The sequence below is a fragment of the Borostomias antarcticus genome (genome assembly GCF_949987555.1).
Source record: "Borostomias antarcticus genome assembly, chromosome: 3".
NCBI classification, from domain to species: Eukaryota; Metazoa; Chordata; class Actinopteri; order Stomiiformes; family Stomiidae; genus Borostomias; species Borostomias antarcticus.
Window position 1 is genome coordinate 16,023,855 of NC_140236.1, and position 24,979 is coordinate 16,048,833.

The 24,979-nt window shown below is 46.0% G+C and overlaps 1 protein-coding gene across 2 annotated transcripts in view; it reads right to left on the reverse strand.

Moving 5' to 3' along the window:
- slc9a8 (solute carrier family 9 member 8) overlaps positions 1-24,979 on the reverse strand; it is a 194,121-nt gene that overhangs the window by 15,106 nt on the left and 154,036 nt on the right. Inside the window, exons 10-12 of one of the 2 annotated variants that reach the window (XM_084461744.1) lie at positions 23,112-23,217; positions 22,887-23,003; positions 22,638-22,720 (exon numbers count right to left, since the gene is read on the reverse strand). In XM_084461744.1, coding sequence (XP_084317870.1) covers positions 22,638-22,720; positions 22,887-23,003; positions 23,112-23,217 — 306 coding nt within the window. Of the gene's footprint in view, positions 1-22,637; positions 22,721-22,886; positions 23,218-24,979 lie in introns of both variants that reach the window. The other variant, XM_084461743.1, reaches the window with a different exon arrangement.

Here is a 24,979-nt window from a genome sequence, read left to right on the forward strand (position 1 = left end):
ATGTGTCAGCAGTTCTCCAGCGTCATGCAGAGTCTGAGGGAGATGGCACAGACAATGATGAGGCTGGAGCAGAGGCTGGAGCAGAGACTGTCCGGCGAGTCTGCAGACAGCTATCGGGGAGCAGTACTGGATGACCTGCACCCTGCTAAAACGGAGGAGGAGCTGCTGGTCTTGGAGGAGCAGCTGAAGGACAAGGATCATCAAAGGAAGATGGTGAGTAACTTCAGGGCAGAACTTTGTTCCTTATTTTTGCAGGGAAGTGTTAAGGAAATGTAAAAGTAAATGATTGTCTTTATGTTTTGCAGACACGATATCTGAGTTCCATTGGCGGCAAAGATCTGCCAGATGTGGTCCGGCGGGTGCTGTCAGCCATTGCCATACACAGAGTGTGGTGTGTCTACAGCGTCCATGGGAAGAGGGGGAAGAAGCCTCTGAAGAATATGACCCTCTACAATGTCATATTACGTAAGGGATTGTTCATATTTTCGCAAAATAATACATTGTCTTTGCTTCATGCCATGTGCATTGAAACCATTCCCTTTTTGGTTAAAAGGTGCAGTTATGGCCTGTAAGCCAAGCACCACTGTGACGGAGGTGTCTGCCCAGCTGCAGGAGATGCTGAAACATGCCCCTGCTCGATTCAAAAAGGTATGTGATGTCAGGCAGTTAATTTTCTCGTATCCAGTGACATGGCACGCTTCCAATGAACGTATGCGACTTGCTTTTACAGCCATTTCATTATGTCCTTAGGCATCTGCTCCAGCCCAGCTGACCTCCCCAGCCCAGCCCCTGACCGCAGCTCCAGCCCTGACCACAGTGGAGTATTCAGATGAGGATGACCTCTTCTGCCCAGACCCTCGATTCAGATGTGGGTGACCCCCAGCCCCACTCCCTAAACCTGCCTTTCCAGCCTGCCAGGATGGATGCCTTTTTTGTAAATAGTTTTTGTAAATTTTAACCTTTTTTTTGTGGGATACAACGGTCTGTTCCCGGTCTGCCTGCCACAGAATGCGCACTGTTTCATTTTTGTTTTTAGAACTTTTGCAATTGTCAGATAATGGGTTGCTAGCCAGAGCTTGTACATGCTTTTTTTTTGCTTTTCTGGCTATGCGTAATGTGACAGACCGTAAACCTCATCCTTGTAAATATGTATACTTTTAATTTGTAATGTACTTTGTGTAATAAAATGTTCTAAACTGTTAATGGTGTTCAGTCTTATATTGGTTTGTATCATAATGCTTGCTGCTATATCCCCATATAGCATTAATTCGTTTTTGTACTGGTAAATGCTAAATATAGCCAGTGGTACTGCAAATGCTAAATATAGCCAGTGGTACTGCAAATGCTAAATATAGCCAGTGGTCAGTAAGTGACCATATTTGCACCGTGCGAAAAAGACGTGCAGACCAAGTCATATAAATACCTGTAAATCTAGTGTCAGCCAAGTGAGTTTATAACGGAGGTTCCTGCCCACGTGATCACGTGCGTTCTTTGCACGCGGCCGCAACTTCTGAATGACGTGTCGTTCTAACGTAGCGTCTACTAATCGGCAGATCTCGCGTTTCCGTAAATGGCCGCGTAATTTCCGCACGCGGTGCAGATGAATCGTCACCTATAGCGGCCGTATGTAGAACGTTTGCGCAACCTGCGTGTGTTAGTAGGGATATTGGTTTTCTTGTCGTAGCCTACCTGCTGCAATAGCCTATGTGAACTGTAGCGTTTGTTTGAGCAGAGGAGGACCGGTAGCTTGTTAGCTCAGTGTAGTATATCTAGCTAACGCTAGCTATTTCAGCTACGCATGCTCAGCCTCTCACTAGCCTATATAATATCCGGCTATTTTGAAATATGAAATAATTATGAAAGTATATTTTAACAACAGAAACACAACCGATCAAATGTTTGATCCATGCCGTTCAGTTATCAGCAGCAGTTATCAACAGAGTAGTCTACCCTACTAACACAGTACGTAAAACTGACGGGACACATTGGTGGTATTGTGGTAACTTTGCGACGGTACCAGCAGCGGACCTAGCTGACACCTAGCTGACACTTGCCTTTTCAGTCGCAAAATAACCAAAATAGCCGTCCTCAAGGACACTGAAAGGGAACGTAGCCGCCACTGCTGCTTAAATCCGTAACTACGATGTAATTAAATAACGTGACAATGTGGTTACATCACAGTTCCAATCTGACTTTATTGGAAATTGGGTCAGAACATTTGTAAATTACTTAGGTTTTAAAATAAATTTTGAAGTCATACAGTTACAGAATTGTAATAATGAGGAGAAATCCTGCATGTCTGTTTTGTGTGTAATTTCTCATTTACAGTTAATATAAACACTAAAGATTTGCAGTCTAGGCCTAATAAAAATAATGATAAAAAATATGCCTATGAATAAAGTCCTAATTTTGCAACCTAAATGTGAGCAATGAACGCTGAGCAGTGAACGTAAAACAAAGAATGCAAGGCATTGGGCTACTTTCTTGGGTGACACAATTGAAGAACTAGACAAACAAGTTACACACTCTGGTGCAGTAGGTGGCTGTATGCACATTAAAGTTGTTTGCGATCCGCCACTAAACCCAGCGAAGAAGAAGAAAACGACGACTTCCGTTCGGAACAAACGATTGAGAAAGACCAACACGCTGTCTTTGTCCCTGCGACAACACAGATCCTGTAAGTATCTCAATTTCAATGTATACATAGCTAGCTATGTATTTTGGTATCGTCCCAGATAAAACACCAACGTTATGTGCAAGCTACCCTTTTGTAATGATTATCTATATGCAGATGCTCTCTTTCCAATGTTAGCTAACTAGCTAGCCAGCTAACGTGATTAGCCTTTTTCTGTACATCATGGCTAGCTAAGTAGCCTACGTAAAATTACTCTGTCGCAATTATTGTTATAACTTTCGCTTTTGTGTAATTGTAGCTTAAATTATAATGTTGGCTTGGCAACGTGAGAATATTTCAGTTGTGTACACTATAACTTTTATGAAGTGTTGTCGTGGGCCATTGTTTCCTAATTACGGGCAATGGTGGAGTCTTCTCGAGTCTAGCAGGCTCGCGCGAGCTCCTGCACGTTCGTACTGTTTCATCGCTTGGAATAAAATGCGATAATTAGCTTACTCATTGATTTCGCATTAACCCACGACACCGTTAGTATGTGTTTGTTTTTAGGCATGCATTTTTCCGAAGTTAACTTTAACAGAATACTAGAAGCCCCAACAACGGAGCTAGGCTAGCTAGCAGGATTTGTTATAGCAGCCATCTTGGTTTTGGGATGTGATTTCATGTTACTCTTAACTGTTGAAATGGTTGCTCATGCTGTCAAACGGGTAAAGAATTGTGTACTACGTTTTCACTCACATACAAATCCAAATTTTGCATAATAGGTACTCATGATGTGGACATTACATTACATTACATTACAGTCATTTAGCAGACGCTTTTATCCAAAGCGACTAACAATAATTGCATTTAACGTAGGAAGAGCCAATGTACTACTACTTGCCAGAACTCACAAGTGCATCTTCTTTCTAAAACAAACAAGTGACTAAGAGCATAATCTAGTGCTGAAGCAAAGTGCAAGAATCACAATCTAAAGTACAGTGCAATATAATATAATAAGTGCTTAGGTGGGAGGATTGTTGTAGTACTTCTTGAAGAGATGAGTTTTGAGCCTGCGACGAAAGATGGGCAGCGACTCTGCTGTCCTGACATCAGTGGGCAGCTCATTCCACCACTGCGGGGCCAGGACAGAGAAGAGCCGTGACCGTGTCGATCGACCGCAGGAGCCTCGGAGTGACGGGGCAACCAGTCGCCCTGAGGTAGCAGAGCGTAGTGGTCGGGAGGGGATGTAGGGTTTGACCATGGCCTGGAGGTAGGAGGGGGCTGTTCCTTTCATTGCCCTGTAGGTTAGCGCCAGAGTTTTAAACTGGATGCGAGCCGCTACAGGGAGCCAGTGTAGGGAACGGAGTAGGGAAGTTGTGTGGGAGAATTTGGGGTGGTTGAACACCAGGCGAGCAGCAGCTTTCTGGACTAGTTCCAGAGGTTTAATGGCTGACGCCGGTGCCCCCGCGAGGAGGGAGTTGCAGTAGTCCAGGCGGGAGATGACCAGGGCCTGGATGAGTACCTGCGCCGTTTCATTAGTGAGGAAAGGGCGAATCCTCCTGATGTTGTAGAGCATGAATCTGCAGGAACGTGTGACGGATGTGACATGTGAGGAAAATGACAGTTGGTCATCCAGGGTCACACCCAGATTCCTCGCAGTCCGAGTGGGGGTCACCACTGTGTCTTCAATGGTGATGGCCAGGTCCCGGTGCGGACAGCCCTTCCCCGGGAGGAACAACAGCTCAGTCTTGTCCAGATTGAGCTTGAGGTGATGTGTCGTCATCCACTCCGAAATGTCAGCCAAGCACCCAGCTATGCGTGTCTCCACTTCTGTATCAGAAGGGGGAAATGACAGAACCAGTTGGGTGTCATCGGCATAGCAGTGATAGGAGAAGCCATGCGAGCGAATGACAGAGCCCAGAGATGTAGTGTAGAGGGAAAACAGGAGAGGACCCAGGACAGACCCTTGTGGAACCCCCGTAGTCAGACTACGCGGTTCCGACGTCGACCCTCTCCATGTCACCTGGAAGGAGCGGCCCGTCAGGTAGGATGCAAACAGGGAGTGTGCAGAGCCATCGATGCCTTTCTCCTCGAGGGTGGAGAGGAGGATCTGGTGGTCTACCGTATCAAATGCTGCTGACAGGTCTAGGAGTATCAGGACAGAGGAGAGAGAGTTCGCTCTAGCGGCATGGAGTGACTTGGAGTGTTACTGCAAGGAGGGCGGTCTCTGTCGAGTGGCCAGCCTTGAACCCGGATTGGTGGGGATCTAGGAGGTCGTTCTGGTGGAGGTACGAAGACAGTTGGTTAAAGATAGCACGTTCAAGTGTTTTGGATAGAAAGGATAGAAGGGAAACCGGTCTGTAGTTTTTGACATCAGAGGGGTCGAGAGATGGTTTCTTTAGGAGGGGGGTGACTCTGGCAGTCTTGAAAGCAGAGGGAAAACATCCTGAAACAAGAGATGCATTGATGAGGTGGGTTAGGAAGGGAAGGAGTTCGGGTGCAACAGACTGAAGGAGAGTCGAGGGAACAGGGTCTAGGGAGCACGTGGTGGGGCGGTTAGATGTTACAAGGTTGAGGGCCTCGTTGGGGGAGAGGGGAGAAAAGTGGGATAAGGTGGGGCGGAGCAGGGAGTGGAGAGAGGGTGGGGATGGGGGGGTGAGTTTCGTGCATGGAGTGTTGACCGGGGGAGGGGGGAAAGAGGATCTGATATCGTTAACTTTCTTGTCAAAGAAGTTGGCGAAATCATCAGGGAGAAGGGAGGAGTTGGGAGTAGGAGGTGGGGGCTGGAGTAGTGAAGAGAAGGTTTCAAATAGTTTTTTAGGATTGGAAGCAGAGGTTAAGATTTTAGAGCGGAAGAAAGCAGCTTTAGCAGCAGACAGAGAGGAGGAGAATGTGGAAAGAAGAGATTGGAAATTAAGAAGGTCCTCTGGGAGCTTGCCTTTCCTCCATTTGCGCTCAGCTATTCTCAGGCTCCGTCTATCAGTACGCACTGAGTCCGACAGCCATGGGGCAGGTGGAGTTGGGCGTGCAGGCCTGGAGGTGAGGGGACAGAGATTGTCCAGAGAAGAGGAAAGAGTAGAGAGGAGAAGATCAGTGGCAGTATCAGAGGGTAGGAGAGAGAAGGATTCAGGGGCGGGGAGGGCGGAGGTGACAGTAGAGGAAAGGTCAGTAGGGGAGAGCGAGCGGAGATGGCTACGGGTGGTAACCATATGGGTAGGAGGAGGAGTTACAGGGGAAGAGGGGATGGAGAGGGAGTAGGACATGAAATAGTGGTCAGAGAGATGGAGGGGAGTGACAGAGAGGTTAGGGGTGGAACAGTGTCTAGTGAAGATGAGATCCAGCTGGTTGCCGGCTTTGTGAGTGGGAGGAGAAGAAGAGAGGTGAAGATCGAAGGAGGAGAGGAAGGAGAGGAAAGGTTCCAATTTCTCACTCTGGATGTTGAAGTCCCCGAGAAGGATGAGTGCGGACCCATCATCTGGGAAGTGCGAAACTAGTGTATCGAGCTCCTCTAGGAATTCACCAAGAGGACCTGGTGGGCGATACACAACAGCAATGGTGAGCTTGATTGGATACATGACAGAGACAGCATGGAATTCAAAAGAGGGAGGGGAGAACTGTGGGATGGAGACGAGTGAGTATTTCCATGTTGGGGAAATGAGCAGGCCAGTACCACCACCTCGCCTCGCAGCTCTGGGAGTGTGGGAGAAAGAATACACATCTGACAGGGCTGCGGGTGTGGCAGTGTTCTCTGGTGTGATCCATGTCTCGGTGAGACTACTAATATAGTGTCTTGCAAAATCTATTTAATTACTGAGTGTGAAGGGTGGTAGACATGTTGCCCTGTTCCTCTAAACGTGTCAGAAATCACGTGGTCCTGTGGAGTGTGCATGTCAGCCAACGAGAGGGTCACCCACCCACTCTCTCTCTCTCTCTCTCTCCCTCTCTCCCCTCCCATGCTCTCAGTTGCCAACCTCCCAGTTCTTGTTTGAACTGAGCAAGAAGCAGGTGAGCGGGACAGGAAGAGGCGCTAAGACGGGGACAGGCGTGGCCAGGGGCAGTCCTGGGACAGCACCACAGGCTCTGTGAGTCTTGAGTTGAATGCCCTCATGAGTATTAACAGAAGAGCACCATATACATATGCACACATACACTCTAACATGTCGCTCTCTCCTCAGCTCAGCCCAATGGTCTCTGATGGTTCTGTCTGGCCAGCCCTTAGGTGGAGAAACACCTGATCATCAATATAGGCAGGCACACGTAAGTACAAATGCACATACGTTTCCATAGACGGGATAAACAAATGGGAATATTGATATTGAGTTAATGTTAGCCGTAGACATGTGAGATTCATAAGACGCATCACTGACGCCAGTGACGCCACAATATCAGGGAAATTGAGCAATTGCTTCCCTGTAGTGCAAACTTGCAAGATTCGCTCAGTTATTAACCCTTCTTGCCTTTTTTGTTGTTGGTTTTCTCTCTCCTCCTTCCTCTCTGTGCAGTTCTCCTGTGTGCTGAGCCGCTATCCCATGTATTGCCACTGCTGACAGGGTAGAGCTCAGCCCCATGCAGAAGTGAGTGATGAGGAGAGGGAAGATCATTTTCCCGTTTTTTTTCCCTCCAGTTTTAGGAACCGTCTCAAGAATGTGTTCCCCACTTTTATGCCTTTAAATCAGGGTTAGAGTATTCCAGGTGTGTGGCCATGGCCATGAACACCAGTAGAGGAGGGAACCAAGTGTCTCATTCTCTCTCCACAGTTGTGTGGTTGTAACCCCCCACTAGCTACATATTCATTCAATCTTTATTTAACCTCGTGAATCAATTGAGAGTAAGCTCTCATTTACAATGACGTATAATCACTCTATATTTGAACTTGTACTACAGGTGAGATAATCCTTTTTAATGGTCTCTCTCATTCGCTCTCCTAGCTGTGATGTTAGAGTTGTGCAAGACTTGGGTGTTCTCCTGCTCTGAGTGCCCATTCTCCTATACCTCCCAGATCTACCTCCACAAGCACATCAAGAGGAGCCATGACAACCTCTGTCTCTGCTGAGGAACACACAGAGCATTATGAAGAAGCCAGTGCCTTGGCGAAGGTGTTTGAGCAGCAGTCATCAATGGATTAACTCCCAAGACACAAGGAAGAGACAGCGCAACACGCGCTATGACTCCAGTGACGAAGGTAATATAATAAAGCGCATTCAACAGTCCCAAAAGAGTACTACTTGAGTTGACTAATCTGAGCTAATTTACCTCTACTATATGTTCCAGTGCCCAGGCAGCCGGTCGGCAGAACTCAGACCAGACCAGCTATGCCAGGTGCCAGAGCCGGAAGTCCTGCTCTGCCAGTTATCAATGCAGGTATCCATGCATGTTTGTGTTGGTGAAATGTCTATGCATATTTGAACACTGACAGTTAACTCAGGACTTTCTGAAGACTCATGTACTCAGTTCACTAATTCGCTCATCTCACATCTCACTACTCGGCAGTAGATGTTCATCGCCCGGGTCCTTTGAGCCAAGGCGCTGTGAGCCCAGGCCCTTCAGCCCTTCAGACGTCCAGGCACGAGCAGCATGCATCAGCGATTAGCACCCCGGCCAGACCAGGCCAGGGTCTGACATGTCTCATGTCGAGTTGATTCTTCCCCTTATGCCAGAATCACTACGCCGCCAGCACCATAGTTTCCTGCTCATCCCTTTATCCTCTGGTTTTCAGGTAGTTCTCTGATGCCATCGCCTGTGAGACCAACAGCTCCAGCAGTGTTGCCATAAGCTCTGCAGATGCTGGTATGCTGAATTTTGTGAACTACTTCATGCTGCATGTAGGGATATACTTTGAGTTGAATATCCATTATGGGACCGTACAATTACTTATAGCCACATCTGTGTTTAATATCCAGACTTCCAGAGGATGATGTGTCAGCAGTTCTCCAGCGTCATGCAGAGTCTGAGGGAGATGGCACAGACAATGATGAGGCTGGAGCAGAGGCTGGAGCAGAGACTGTCCGGCGAGTCTGCAGACAGCTATCGGGGAGCAGTACTGGATGACCTGCACCCTGCTAAAACGGAGGAGGAGCTGCTGGTCTTGGAGGAGCAGCTGAAGGACAAGGATCATCAAAGGAAGATGGTGAGTAACTTCAGGGCAGAACTTTGTTCCTTATTTTTGCAGGGAAGTGTTAAGGAAATGTAAAAGTAAATGATTGTCTTTATGTTTTGCAGACACGATATCCGAGTTCCATGTGCGGCAAAGATCTGCCAGATGTGGTCCGGCGGGTGCTGTCAGCCATTGCCATACACAGAGTGTGGTGTGTCTACAGCGTCCATGGGAAGAGGGGGAAGAAGCCTCTGAAGAATATGACCCTCTACAATGTCATATTACGTAAGGTATTGTTCATATTTTCGCAAAATAATACATTATCTTTGCTTCATGCCATGTGCATTGAAACCATTCCCTTTTTGGTTAAAAGGTGCAGTTATGGCCTGTAAGCCAAGCACCACTGTGACGGAGGTGTCTGCCCAGCTGCAGGAGATGCTGAAACATGCCCCTGCTCGATGCAAAAAGGTATGTGATGTCAGGCAGTTAATTTTCTCGTATCCAGTGACATGGCACGCTTCTAATGAACGTATGTGACTTGCTTTTACAGCCATTTCATTATGTCCTTAGGCATCTGCTCCAGCCCAGCTGACCAGCCCAGCCCCTGACCGCAGCTCCAGCCCTGACCACAGTGGAGTATTCAGATGAGGATGACCTCTTCTGCCCAGACCCTCGATTCAGATGTGGGTAACCCCCAGCCCGTCTCCCTAAACCTGCCTTTCCAGCCTGCCAGGATGGATGCCTTTTTTGTAAATAGTTTTTGTAAATTTTAACCTTTTTTTTGTGGGATACAACGGTCTGTTCCCGGTCTGCCTGCCACAGAATGCGCACTGTGTTTCATTTTTGTTTTTAGAACTTTTGCAATTGTCAGATAATGGGTTGCAACCAGAGCTTGTACATACTTTTTTATGCTTTTCTGGCTATGCGTAATGTGACAGACCGTAAACCTCATCCTTGTAAATATGTATACTTTTAATTTGTTTTGCAATATACTTTGTGTAATAAAATGTTCTAAACTGTTAATGGTGTTCAGTCTTATATTGTTTTGTATCATAATGCTTGCTGCTATATCCCCATATAGCATTAATTCGTTTTTGTACTGGTAAATGCTAAATATAGCCAGTGGTACTGCAAATGCTAAATATAGCCAGTGGTCAGGGTTTAGTAAGTAAGTGACCGTGCGAAAAAGACGTGCAGACCAAGTCATATAAATACCTGTAAATCTAGTGTCAGCCAAGTGAGTTTATTACGGAAGTTCCTGCCCACGTTTTTTGCACGCGGCCGCAACCATATTTGCACCGTGCATAAAGACGTGCAGACCAAGTCATATAAATACCTGTAAATCTAGTGTCAGCCAAGTGAGTTTATAACGGAAGTTCCTGCCCACGTGATCACGTGCGTTCTTTGCACGCGGCCGCAACTTCTCAATGACGTGTCGTTCTAACGTAGCGGCTACTAATCGGCAGATCTCACGTTTCCGTAAATGGCCGCGTAATTTCCGCACGCGGCGCAGTTGAATCGTCACCTATAGCGGCCGTATGTAGAACGTTTGCGCAACCTGCGTGTGTTAGTAGGGTAGTGTAGGCCTAAGATAGGCTATAATCAAAGTCCTTATCTCTGATATAACAATAATAAACTATTTAAACAGATTTAAAAATAATAAGAATAAGAATAATAAGAATAATTTCACTACAATACCCTACTTACCCGTGGTTTAAGCACTGTTTAAACTTGAGTAGGCTATAGGCCTACAATTAGGCCTATAGTCATTTTCCTCAGCTTATTGGCCTATAGAGTTAGGCTACATTTAATTTTATAATTAATTTCAATTATATTTATAGTAATACATGTTTATTGCTGGGTTTGTGAAAACCATTACTAGTAGGCTACACCACGCTGCCTGTGTAACATGGTTGCAGATAATATATTAGATATTATGACACTGGAGAAATAGAGCTACTATAGCTGTTCTATATATATATATATATATATATATATATATATATACTAAATATATACTTATATTTTGATTTAGAAAAATGCTTTTCAGTTTCTAACTAAATGTAGAATGTCCCCCAGTTAAGGGTGGTGGTGGAGATCTGACACTTCATAGTTTGTTAAAATAAAAACATACAGGATGATGATGATGAGGAATTATACTTCATAATTAATAATAATAATAATAATATATATATATATATAAACAGCAATTTTGATGCATTGAAAGCACAGCAATTGCAATGCCAATTAATAGAGTTATGAGGACTTCCTGTTTCATCAACAGGTGGCGCTATAAGTATGATGCAATACTGACACAAAGATGTGTTCAGGACAGAACCGTCATGAAGCGTGAGATATATCGGTCAAATTGGATAATGTATGTAGGAGTTATGAGGACTTCCTGTTTCACCAATAGGTGGCGCTATAAGTATGATGCAATACTGACACAAAGATGTGTTCAGGACAGAACCGTCATGAAGCGTGAGATATATCGGACAAATTGGATAATGTATGTAGGAGTTATGAGGACTTCCTGTTTCACCAACAGGTGGCGCTATAAGTATGATGCAATACTGACACAAAGATGTGTTCAGGACAGAACCGTCATGAAGCGTGAGATATATCGGACAAATTGGATAATGTATGTTGGAGTTATGAGGACTTCCTGTTTCACCAATAGGTGGCGCTATAAGTATGATGCAATACTGACACATAGATGTGTTCAGGACAGAACCGTCATGAAGCGTGAGATATATCGGACAAATTGGATAATGTATGTAGGAGTTATTAGGACTTCCTGTTTCACCAATAGGTGGCGCTATAAGTATGATGCAATACTGACACAAAGATGTGTTCAGGACAGAACCTTCATGAAGCGTGAGATATATCGGACGGATTGGATAATGTATGTAGGAGTTATGAGGACTTCCTGTTTCACCAATAGGTGGCGCTTTAAGTATGATGCAATACTGACACATAGATGTGTTCAGGACAGAACCGTCATGAAGCGTGAGATATATCGGACGAATTGGATAATGTATGTAGGAGTTATGAGGACTTCCTGTTTCACCAATAGGTGGCGCTATAAGTATGATGCAATACTGACACATAGATGTGTTCAGGACAGAACCGTCATGAAGCGTGAGATATATCGGACAAATTGGATAATGTATGTAGGAGTTATTAGGACTTCCTGTTTCACCAATAGGTGGCGCTATAAGTATGATGCAATACTGACACAAAGATGTGTTCAGGACAGAACCTTCATGAAGCGTGAGATATATCGGACGGATTGGATAATGTATGTAGGAGTTATGAGGACTTCCTGTTTCACCAATAGGTGGCGCTTTAAGTATGATGCAATACTGACACATAGATGTGTTCAGGACAGAACCGTCATGAAGCGTGAGATATATCAGACGAATTGGATAATGTATGTAGGAGTTATGAGGACTTCCTGTTTCACCAATAGGTGGCGCTATAAGTATGATGCAATACTGACACATAGATGTGTTCAGGACAGAACCGTCATGAAGCGTGAGATATATCGGACAAATTGGATAACGTATGTAGGAGTTATGAGGACTTCCTGTTTCACCAGTAGGTGGCGCTGTAGGTATGACGCAATACTGACTTACAGAAGTGTTCAAGATGTGACCTTCATCAAGCATGAGCAATTTGGAGTAAATCGGATAACGTATGTAGGAGTTATGAGTACTTCCTGTTTCACCAGTAGGTGGCGCTGTAAGTGTGACTCAATACCGACGCATAGATGTGTTCAGAAGGTGACCTTCACGAAGCGTCAGCAATTTGGTGCAAATCGGATGATGTATGCAGGAGTTATAAGGACTCTAGGTGGCGCTATAAGTATGACACAATACGGACATATAGATCTGTTCAGGACCTTGAGGCTTGAGCCAAGGAATCCAACGGTACCTCAATTTTGAAAATCGGACTTACGGGTGAAAAGTTGCGTGCATAAACGCACCTCCAACTTTGACACGTTGGTGGCGCTAGAGTGTTCGAGATGATGACATGACACACAAGGGTTAAGGACCCTGTCCCGAATGAGTGTGCCAAATTGCACAACTTTTTACAATATGGTTCTATGGGCTGCCATAGACTCCAATGACAGAGGAAGATGAAGAAGAATAATAAGAAAAGGTACAAGAACAATGGTGGCCTGCGCAGCTTCGCTGCTTGGCCCCCAAATATAGCTGCAAGCAGCAATGTGGGGGCCAAGCAGGACGGGCGACCAGCGCATCAAAGACAAAAAGCGAAACACGCCATAGCCGCATTCGAATCCCTACCGCAGTTTTGAAAATCGGGCATACGGTTCAGAATAAACACACTTCCAACTTTGGCAGGTTGGTGGCGCTAGAGAGTTCGAGGTGTTGACTTGGTGACAGGGGTCACGGGACCGTCCCCGACGAGTGTACCAAATGTGGTTATGATACAACAAAACCTTATTGAGATATGACCACACTTCCTGTTTGGTGGCTTGGATGCCAAATTTGATTGGCTAGTGAGTGAACGCCTTCGACAATCGAAAATCCCTGTAATTCATTTGTGGACATTGGTCTAGAGAATGTGTACAGCAAGTTTCATGTAGATTGGTGAAAATCCCTTGGAGGAGATACATTTTAAGTGATTTACACAAAATACAAAATGGTGGGAAATCCCATTGGTGGAAAATGACATCATAGGGTGCGATAAAATCGGCATGAGCCAGGGATTCCAACGGTACCTCATTTTTGAAAATTGGTCCAACAGGTCAAAATGTGTGTGCCTAAATGCACTTCCAACTTTGACATGGTGGTGGCGCTAGACGGTTCGAGCTGTCAGGATGACACTTGCTGACAGGCTTCATGGGACTTTCCCTGATGAGTGTTCTAAATGTGGCTTTGATACATTTACAATTTGCTGAGATATGACCACACTTCCTGTTTTGCGGCTTGATCGCCAAATTCGATTGGCTGTAGTGGGCGAACGCTTTCGAGAATCGAAAATCCCTTCAGGATTCCTATAGACATTGGTCTACAGATGACACCCACCACGTTTCGTGCAGATTGGTGAAAATTCCTAGGAGGAGATACATTTTAAGTGTTTTTCACTAAATCCAAAATGGTGGGAAATCCCATTGGTGGAAAATTACATCATAGGGTGCGATGAACTCGGCATGAGCCAGGGATTCCAACGGTACCTCATTTTTGAAAATTGGTCCAACGGGTCAAAAGTTGTGTGCCTAAACGCACTTCCAACTTTGACATGGTGGTGGTGCTAGAGGGTTCGAGCTGTCGCGATGACACTTGCTGACACGGGTCATGGCACTGTTCCTGATGAGTGTGCCAAATGTGGCTTTGATACATGAACAATCTGCTGAGATATGACCACATATCCTGTTTGGCGGCTTGGACGCCAAATTTGATTGGCTGTAGCGGGCGAACGCTTTCGAGAACTGAAAATCCCTGTACATCTTTTGTGGACATTGGTCTAAAGAATGTCTATACCGAGTTTCGTGTAGATTGGTCGAAATTCCTAGAAGGAGATACATTTTAAGTGTTTTTCACTAAATCCAAAATGTCGGGAAATCCAATATGGTGGAAAATTATGTCATAGGGTGCGTTGAACTCGGCTTGAGCCAAGGAATCCAACGGTACCTCAATTTTGAAAATCGGACTTACGGGTGAAAAGTTGCGTGCATAAACGCACCTCCGACTTTGACACGTTGGTGGCGCTAGAGTGTTCGAGATGATGACATGACACTTGGTGACAAGGGTCAGGAGCCTGTCCCGAATGAGTGTGCCAAATTGCACAACTTTTTACAATATGGTTCTATGGGCTGCAAGCAGCAATGTGGGGGCCAAGCAGGACATGCGACCAGCGCCTCAAAGACAACAAGCGAAACACGTCATAGCCGCATTCAAATCGCTACCGCAGTTTTGAAAATCGGGTGTACGGTTCAGAATATACGCACTTCCAACTTTGACAGGTTGGTGGCACTAGAGACTTTGAGGTGTCGACATAGACTTAGTGACAGGGGTCACGGGACCGTCCCCGATGAGTGTGCCTACTGTGGTTATGATACATCAAAACCTTACTGAGATTTGACCACACTTCCTGTTTGGCGGCTTGGACGCCAAATTCGATTGGCTGTAGCGAGCGAACACCTTCGACAATCGACAATCCCTCTAGGAGTTTTGTGGACATTGATCTAAAGAATGTGTACAGCCAGTTTCATGTAGATTGGTGAAAATCCTTAGGAGAAGATACATTTTAAGGGTTTTATACAAAATACAAAATGGCGGGAAATCCAATTGGTGGAAAATGACATCATAGGATGCGATGAACTCGGCATGAGCCAAGTAATCCAATGCTACCTCGTTTTTGAAAATCGGGCTTACAGGTCAAAAGTTGTGTGCACAAACGCACCTCCAACTTTGACATGTTGGTGGCGCTAGAGGGTTCGAGCTGTGTACATGGGTCTTGGTGAAAAGACTCAGGGGACTGTCATGAATAAGTGTGCCAATTTTTACCATATGGTTCTATGGGCTGCCATAGACTCCAATGACAGAGGAAGATGAAGAAGAAATATAGCTGCAAGCAGCAATGTGGGGGCCAAGCAGGACGCGCGACCAGTGCATCAAAGACAACAAGCGAAATACGCCATAGCCGCGTTCGAATCTCTACTGCAGTATTGAAAATCGGGCATACGGTTCAGAATAAATGCATTTCCAGCTTTGACAGGTTGGTGGTGCTAGAGAGTTTGAGGTATCGACAGACTTGGTGATAGGGGTCACGGGACTGTCCCCGATGAGTGTGCCTAATGTGGTTATGATACATTAAAACGTTAGTGAGATATGACCACACTTCCTGTTTGGCAGCTTGGACGCCAAATTCGATTGGTTGTAGCGGGCGAACGCCTTTGACAATCGAAAATCCCTGTGATAATTTTGTGGACATTGGTCTATAGAATGTGTACAGCCAGTTTCATGTAGATGGGTGCAAATCCCTAGGAAGAGATACATTTTAAGTGTTTTACAGAAAATACAAAATGGCGGGAAATCCAATTGGTGGAAAATGACATCATAGGGTGCGATGAACTCGGCATGAGCCAGGGATTCCAACGGTACCTCACTTTTGAAAATCGGTCACACGGGTCAAAAGTTGTGTGCCTAAATGCACTTCCAAATTTGACATGGTGGTGGCGCTAGAGGATTCGAGCTGTCGCGATGACACTTGCTGACACGGGTCATGGCACTGTTCCTGATGAGTGTGCCAAATGTGGCTTTGATACATGAACAATCTGCTGAGATATGACCCCATATCCTGTTTGGCGGCTTGGACGCCAAATTTGATTGGCTGTAGCGGGCGAACGCTTTCGAGAATCGAAAATCCCTGTAAGACTTTTGTGAAAATTGATCTTGAGAATGTGTATACCGAGTTTTGTGCAGATTGGTTGAAATTCCAAGGAGGAGATACATTTTAAGCGTTTTTAACAAAATCCAAAATGGCGGGAAATCCAATACGGAGGAAAATGAAAAATGAAAATCTGGCTTACAGGTCAAAAGTTGTGTGCACAAATGCACCTCCAACTTTGACATGTTGGTGGCGCTAGAGAGTTCGAGCTGTGTACATGGGTCTTGGTGAAAAGACTCAGGGGACTGTCATTAATAAGTGTGCCAATTTTCACAACTTTTAACCATACGGTTCTATGGGCTGCCATAGACTCCAATGCCAGAGGAAGATGAAGGAGAATAATAAGAAAAGGTACAAGAACAATGGTGGCCTGCGCAGCTTCGCTGCTTGGCCCCCAATAATAAGAAAAGGTACAAGAACAATGGTGGCCTGCGCAGCTTCGCTGCTTGGCCCCCAATAATAAGAAAAGGTACAAGAACAATGGTGGCCTGCGCAGCTTCGCTGCTTGGCCCCCAATAATCCTTCGAGTTTCGCACCGCCAGTGCTCGGGCCCTAATAATCCTTCGAAATTCAATAGGGCCTCAAATCAAACTGAAAGGTGGGGCTCGCCATTTTACATTTTCAAGGGGGCGCTCTTGAGCCGTCTTACCACGCCCATTTCCGTCACCCATGAATTATAAAAATTTTCACCGGGACTGACGTATCTGCAAAGTTTCATCCGTTTTCATCGATGTTTAGGCCGCCAAAAAGGCATTTGTTTTGGAAGAAGAAGGTAGGAGAATAATAATAATCCTTCGAGTTTCAATAGGGCCTCGCACCGCCAGTGCTCGGGCCCTAATAATAATAATAATCCTTCGAAATACAATAGGGCCTCGCACCGCCAGTGCTCGGGCCCTAATTAATCATATTACCAAAATTGATTTGCCAGAACCTCCTCCCATAATTCCAAACACAAGTGTTTACCTGGCTGAATTACTGAAAGGCATGTGAAACATGGATAAATATGCGTTTCACATGCAGTAATTCAGCCATGTAAACACTGTTGTAAACATGCGCTAAGCAGGTTGCGCTGAGATAACTGTCCGAGGTAAAGTTGGTTTCATGTTGGACATTCCACAGACATTCACATACGGCATGGTGAATTTAATTTCAAAAAGCTTCCAAATGGAAGTTTAGATAAAACCAGTTGTGTGCACACAGGGAGCAGACAGGGATATAGAGTTACGCATCAGCAAAGCACAGGTAGCATTTAAGATCCTACGGCCAATCTGGCCATTTAAGCAGCTCTCAACACCAAACTTCAGATCTTCCAACACCAACGTGAAGACCGTCCTGCTCTACGGCTCTGAAACGATGAAGACAACCGAGGGCCTCACAAGCAAGATCCAGATTTTTGTTAACAAATGCCTGCGTTACATCCTCAAGCTATGGTGGCCCATCAAAACCACAAATTAGGAGCTGTGGAGGATCACAAACCAGGACGACATAGCTACCACCATCAAAAGGAGAGTGGAATTGGATAGGTCACACCCTTAGGAAAGACTAAAATAACATCACGAGACAGGCCCTGGACTACAATCCACAGGGAAAGAGGAAACAGGGTAGGCCAAGAAACACCTGGAGATGTTCCACCCTCCAAGACCTGAAGAACATCGGAGTGAGCCGGCAGGAAGCAAAAGCCCAGGCCCAGAAGAGAGTGAGATGGAGAGCTCTGCCCCTCAACAGGGTAAAGAAGACTAAGTAAGTCAGGTTGTGTGCATATATTGCATTGATGTCTTTCCACAGAAGCAAGTTAAGTAAAAAAAACAAAAAAACAACTCTGATTCCTCTAACAAGCCTGGCTCCAGCCCCTGAATCTGAATGTCAGGCTACTAACACTTTGTCATGCATTTCGTTATTCTAACCTCCCCACACGAGTTGAGTTGAGTTTACTTTATTAATCCCCAGGGGGGAAATTTAGTGCCACCGTAAAAACAGATACAAACAGACAAGACAACATATATAGTGCATCTCAATGCATAAAAAAGTAGATGGACAACACCATATAAGTAAATAGAATACTAGAGGGGCTAACACTCAAAGAGTGCAGACCTCCGCCCCTGCCCCTCCCTCCCTCAACTGCTCTCCCCCTTCCACGTCCCCCCCTCTACCTTTCCTCCCACCTCCCACCACCACCTCTCATGTGCTGTGCTCTTCTACTGGCTTTTTGAATTAGTTACTGTAGCACCACCTGTAGTTTCCTCTTTCTGCTTGACATCTTTCCTCTCCAATTTCCAAAACGTTGCTAGTTTTGTGAAAACGTCCCATTCACATTAATTAACAGCCAAGCAGAGCAGTAGTAGAGAGAGGAGTGAGCTGGTTCAGAGTCTGCAGACAGTAGTTTACAAGATGTACATTTGAGATGGGAGTTATACAGCCAATGACATGTTAAGTCTATAGGCGAGATATAGTTTTCTATGAAGTCAATCATTTTAATGTGCAGACACTTTATTTTCATCCACCTGAAAGTGTCTGCAGTTTACTTTGAATGCTTGAAGTTTACATTATCGTTTAAATGCAAGTTGAGACACTAGTCTATATAACAGGTGTCACTGTGTTGCTTGGCAGTAGGCTATTTCCTTTACGCTCACTTGCCCATGCTGGGTTCGATCTTGGCTGTACAGAAATCATCACATTTCACAATAACAGATAGTATACATAAAGCATTAAACGTGGTAATTTAGCGGACTCTTTTGAGGTAGCCTACAGAATGCACCGCTTCAACTATCCACACGAATGAGAAATATAACGTTATGGTGCATTCCATTTGTCCCGGGAGGTGCGAGTGGAAACTGGCAATGGTCACTCCCGAGGTGAGCGTTCCAGTTGCAACAGCTGATCTCGTTATCAACAGCTAACTAAATGGTAAATGGTAAATGAACTGCATTTATATAGCGCTTTTCCACCTTAGCGGCACTCAAAGCGCTTTACAATGGCCTCTCATTCACCCATTCACACACACATTCACACACCAATGGCGGCAGCTGCCATGCAAGGTGCTAACCTGCTCATTGGGAGCAATTTGGGGTCAGGTGTCTTGCTCAAGGACACTTCGACATGTGGACAGTCGGAGCTGGGATTCGAACCGCTGACCCTTCGATCATTGAACGACCCGCTCTACCAACTGAGCTACAGCCGCCCCCATAACTAGTAGCTCTAGCCTTTGTTAGCAAAGAAGTTGATAACAACGCACTAAGTGGTATTGTGTGCACACAACACCATAATCAGCAATGACTTTAGCAGCTTGTTTGTCGCTCTCTACACTGCAGCCAGTAGTCTCGTCAGGCGCAAGGCAAAATTTAAATATTGCTGATTTAAATAATAACACTGCTGCAGCATCATCCGCCGGACGGAAAAATGATGGTAGGCGGGCTCTAGCGTTCTACCTTCTGGATCGAGCTGAAAAAGTTAATAGACACCAGCCTGTTGACGCGAGCATAACTGATCATGGCTGGATCATGGATGTATTATAAGAAGTGGATAAGGCATGCAAAGACGGCGGCCCTTTCAATCCAATGAAAGTTACTCAGTGGCGCATGAAGCAAGCCCCCATGGCCAGGAACAGCCAGTTTTTGGCGTGATGGCGAGACTCTGCCCCCTCGGGTCAGAGCAGGTCGGGGGCAGTGCAGTGACGTCCAGGCAATCTCCCTGCACCCACCAGTGAAGACCGTGTGTCTGTAGCTCACACAGGGTCTTAGTTGTGGTGTCTGTGGTGTGGATAATGGCGCGGTGGCGAGACTCCGCCCTCTCGGGTCAGAGCCGGTCGTGGACAGTGTAGGCCGCACCGGGTTACCCACCTGCCTTCACCAGTGAAGACCGTGTGTCTCTAGCCACCTCAGAGGCTGTGTTGTGAGGTCCGTGGCATGGTAGTGGCGTGATGGCGAGACTCCGCCCGCTCTGGTCAGAGCAGGTCGGGGGCAGTGCAGTGACGTCCGGGCAATCTCCCTGCACCCACCAGTGAAGACCGTGTGTCTGTAGTGTCTGTGGCGTGGATAGTGGCGTGGTGGCGAGACTCCGCCCTCTCAGGTCAGAGCCGGTCGTGGACAGTGTAGGCCGCACCGGGTTACCCACATGCCTTCACCAGTGAGTCTGTGTGTCTCTAGCCACCTCACAGGCTGTGTTGTGAGGTTCGTGGTGTGGTAGTGGCGTGGTGGCGAGAATCCGCCCCCTCGGGTCAGAGCCGGTCGTGGACAGAGTAGGCCGCACCGGGTTACCCACCTGCCTTCACCAGTGAAGACTGTGTGTCTCTAGCCACCTCAGAGGCTGTGTTGTGAGGTTCGTGGTGTGGTAGTGGCGTGGTGGCGAGACTCCGCCCCCTCGGGTCAGAGCCGGTCGAGGACAGTGTTCTGCTCTCTGGGCCACCCACATGCTCCAGGCCACCCACATGCACGCAACTGTGAAAACTGTGTCTTTAGCCAACTCAGGGGCTGAGATGTGGGGACCGTGGCGTGGATAATGGCGTGATGGCGAGACTCCGTCCCCTCGGGTCAGAGCCAGTCAGGAGCAGGTCAGTGACCGCCAGGCCATCACCATGCACCCCTCATTGGAGACCGTGTGTCTATAGCCAACTCTGTGGCCGAGCAGTAGCTGTGGAGGTGTTGTATGGAAGTTGAACTGAGAAGCAGTTGCAGTGAGAAGCAGTGTGTTTGTTATAAGTACAGCTAGTACTACACTGAAAATTGATTTAACCACTCATCATAACTCATAGTTTTATTGAGTTCAATAGCTGAAACCGGGGAGAAAAGGTATTAATATGAGTTTACAGCCTGAAAAAGAGTGGAAAGAAGGAAGGAAGGAAGGAAGGAAGGAAGGAAGGAAGGAAGGAAGGAAGGAAGGAAGAATGGAATGAAGGAATATGAATGCTACCACAGTAGTCATAAAAGGGTGCCTCTACAGAGAGCCTGCGTGTGTCCCCAAATTCAAATCCCAACTGACACTGTGAGCATCCTCTCATTCACTTCAATGGAAAGGCATGCCGGCTTCAGACAGCTCTCTCTCAAAAAATATACAGCTCACAGCCTAGATATTGACACTGTAGGAATCCTGAGAAAATGCTGATCATTTTAGGCTATGATATGTCCGTGTAGCTTAAAAACTGTAGGCATGGCAACGAGTTAGACAAAGGGTAAAAATGCTCTAAAGCATTCACACTAATAATAATAATAATAATAATAATAATAACAACAACATCGTATGCTGAATAATGAATTAGGCCTTCTAATTAATTACTAACTGATAGAATCACCCTTTTTGAGAACAGGATGACCAAGATTTTTCTTGTGCATGAAGACAGGCAGCTCTAAATAAATGCATTAAAAAAGTTTATTTCAGTCGAGATCACTTTAGTCAAAATTGACCCATTTATTAGCATGCAACAATATATAGAGCATATTAATTTTTACGCATATGCATTTTTGGCGGTGTGATCTGTTCAGGGGGCCCCCTGCCTTCCACGCATGTGGAAAGCGGCAATCTAGATGTTCCCCCCCTCTGGGCCACTTGGCCCAGAGTGCCGGAAGAGGGAACGGCATCTAGCCCCCTGCCTCTATGACGATCAGAGTGGGCCGCGATCGGGAAGACGCTCGGAGGTAACTCAGCCCACTAACTCCGATCCAGCTTCCAGGGGCAGAGAGCCTGCATTAGTTTTTATTTTTATTTTTTATGTTTACGCTATCCAAGAGGACACCGAGGAACTCTACCTGATTGCGCGGTCCGACCAGTTCCCGTCGGACAGAGGAACACCCAGCCGGGAGAAGGTGCTACGCAGGGCCGCGACACCCAGGCCCGGGTCGGCAGAGGGAAAATCGACAAGTTAAAACCGTCCAGCAGGCGAAGAATGAACGGGAGCCGGCATTCATACAGAGGGACGTGCTCCTCGGGCTCCGGCCGCTCCACGACACCACTAAACAGACACCCCAAATCACGGACCGGAGAGGACATCGCGGGCAGCAGGTAGCAAAATGCACCAAAACACAAACATGAGCACGGAACGCAAGAGCAGAGAACGCGGAAGCAGCGAGCACGCAGATACGAGCGATCAGCAGTAATGGCAAGAGCGAACGATGACATGTTTTGACAGCTTAAATACATGCACTCTGCGAGCTGAACCAATGCTATGACAGCTGACAGTCAGCTGGTGGGTTGCGTCATACGGGGTGTGACTGATTAGCCTCTGCCGATTAGCCCGGCATTGACATCCGTGCCTCACCTGAAGTTACGTCGGAGACTTCATTTAGGAACAAATTATTTTCATAAATAACTGTCAGGGTCTGTTTCCAACAGGCATGTGCATGCCCAGTGTTGCAAATGGTGCTGTGATAAGCGTGTCCATGTGAACTCGATAACTTCTGGAGACACATAAAACGCTTGTGAAACGCTTTGTGGTTCTCATTTAGTTTTCATTCCCACCACAACGTTATGTAACCGTTAAGCGAAGCTACTAAACAATAAAAAGAGATTAACTGTACTCACAATGCACCAGATGACAAAGGACAGCTCAAACTTGTGAGGGAAACTAAAGATGGAAAGACCCAGAAAGGCAAACACGCATGTCTCTGTGGATAGAGAGAGAAAACACAGCAGTGTCCATGTCATCACATGAGAATCTAGAGAGATGGGAGGGTGAGGAAAGAAGTAATCTGAGAATAATGAGGACTTTTGCTTCAACCATATACACTTTGCTTCCATAAAATAGGGGAAGAGGAGTGGAGGTATACTAACCACACATGAAGGCCACAGTGCGCAGGGTCTGCTGCATGAGGATCTGAGTGACGGGAGACAGGTTGTGATGCGTGTAGTGGGACATTACGATGCCTGAGAAAAGGATAGACATGATACCTGCAGAGACAGGAGGAAAGAGAGAAGTTATCAATATTAAAGAAAAATATATTTTGTGTATATGTGTGTGTTTGAGAGAGAGAGAGGGATGTATGTGTCTAAACACACCAGACAGTTTGATCCCCTCTGCCAGGCCGTAGGGTAGGTATGCAAAAATGATCATCATTCCAAACTCCAGAGATGGAGTCTTTCTCAGGTCAAAGTGCTTCAGGGACTGGTCCCGTGGTTAAGATGTATAACATTATTGAATGTACTGTAGACTAAGCAACATATACCTGGAAAACCAGGCACTCAAAAGAAATGTAGTAAGAGAGGCAGATAATCGCCTCCGATCTACCTATAGTTCCGGTGTAACAGTACAGATTAACCCCCCCCGACGCTTTAACCCCGGGGGTTCAAGTGTCCTAGAACATATTAACCCTGGGGTTAAAGTGTCCTAGGACAGACTCACCTCCCGGGGGTGAAAGTGTCCTAGGACAGACTAACCCCCGGAGGTTAAAGTCGCACTGAAACGGACGTTTGAGATCATCTAACTTCCGTAGTTTGACGTATTTCCGACGCAAACAAGCTATGAGGGTGGGACATATGTTTAGAGGAATTTGATTGGAACATTGACAAGTGGACAGGTTTTAAGAACTTTAGACAGATTCGATAGAAGGATAGCGTTGATTGACGGGTGGATGTCGTGAGATTATTGGGCTAAAATCTAAGGTACCTGTTGTCGTCATTGCACGTGACCTACCGTTTTCCAGGAAGTAAGAAATTATATACTTTGATATAAGATTACAACAAATGTAGAATTTTGTAAGTTTTTTGGCATACATTGTTGAATAGGTGAACACTATGACCAACTAGTGCTGCGAGCAGCAGTGAGCGGGCCCTCGCACCCCACGCGTGTCGGGGTGCGGCGCCGTTAAAGGGTGTGCTATTTCGGTGTCCTGTGCTGAGAGAAACTTCCTGTCACCAGTAGGTGGCGCTCTAGGCGTGACTCAATACCGAAGCATAGATGTGTTCAGGACGGTACCTTGATAAAGCGTGAGACATGTTGAGTAAATCGGATAATGTATGTAGGAGTTATGATGACTTTCTGCTTGACCTGTAGGCGGCGCTATAAGTATGACTTAATACTGACCTACAGATGTGTTTAGGACACGACCTTCATCAAGCATGAGCAATTTGGTGTAAATCGGATAACATATGTAGGAGTTATGAGTACTTCCTGTTTCACCAGTAGGTGGCGCTGTAAGTGTGACTCAATACCGAAGCATAGATGTGTTCAGAATGCGACCTACACGAAGCATCAGCAATTTGGTGCAAATCGGATAATGTATGTAGGAGTTATGAGGACGTACTGTTTCACCAATAGGTGGTGCTATAAGTATGACGCAATACTGACACATAGATGTGTTCAGGACAGAACCGTCATGAAGCGTGAGAAATATCGGACAAATCGGATAATGTATGTAGGAGTTATGAGGACTTCCTGTTTCACCAATAGGTGGCGCTATAAGTATGATGCAATACTGACACAAAGATGTGTTCAGGACAGAACTGTCATGAAGCGTGAGATATATCGGACAAATTGGATAATGTATGTAGGAGTTATGAGGACTTCATGTTTCACCAATAGGTGGCGCTATAAGTATGATGCAATACTGACACATAGATGTGTTCAGGACAGAACCTTCATGAAGCGTGAGATATATCGGACGAATTGGATAATGTATGTAGGAGTTATGAGGACTTCCTGTTTCACCAATAGGTGGCGCTATAAGTATGATGCAATACTGACACATAGATGTGTTCAGGACAGAACCGTCATGAAGCGTGAGATATATCGGACGAATTGGATAATGTATGTAGGAGTTATGAGGACTTCCTGTTTCACCAATAGGTGGCGCTCTAAGTATGATGCAATACTGACACAAAGATGTGTTCAGGACAGAACCGTCATGAAGCGTGAGATATATCGGACA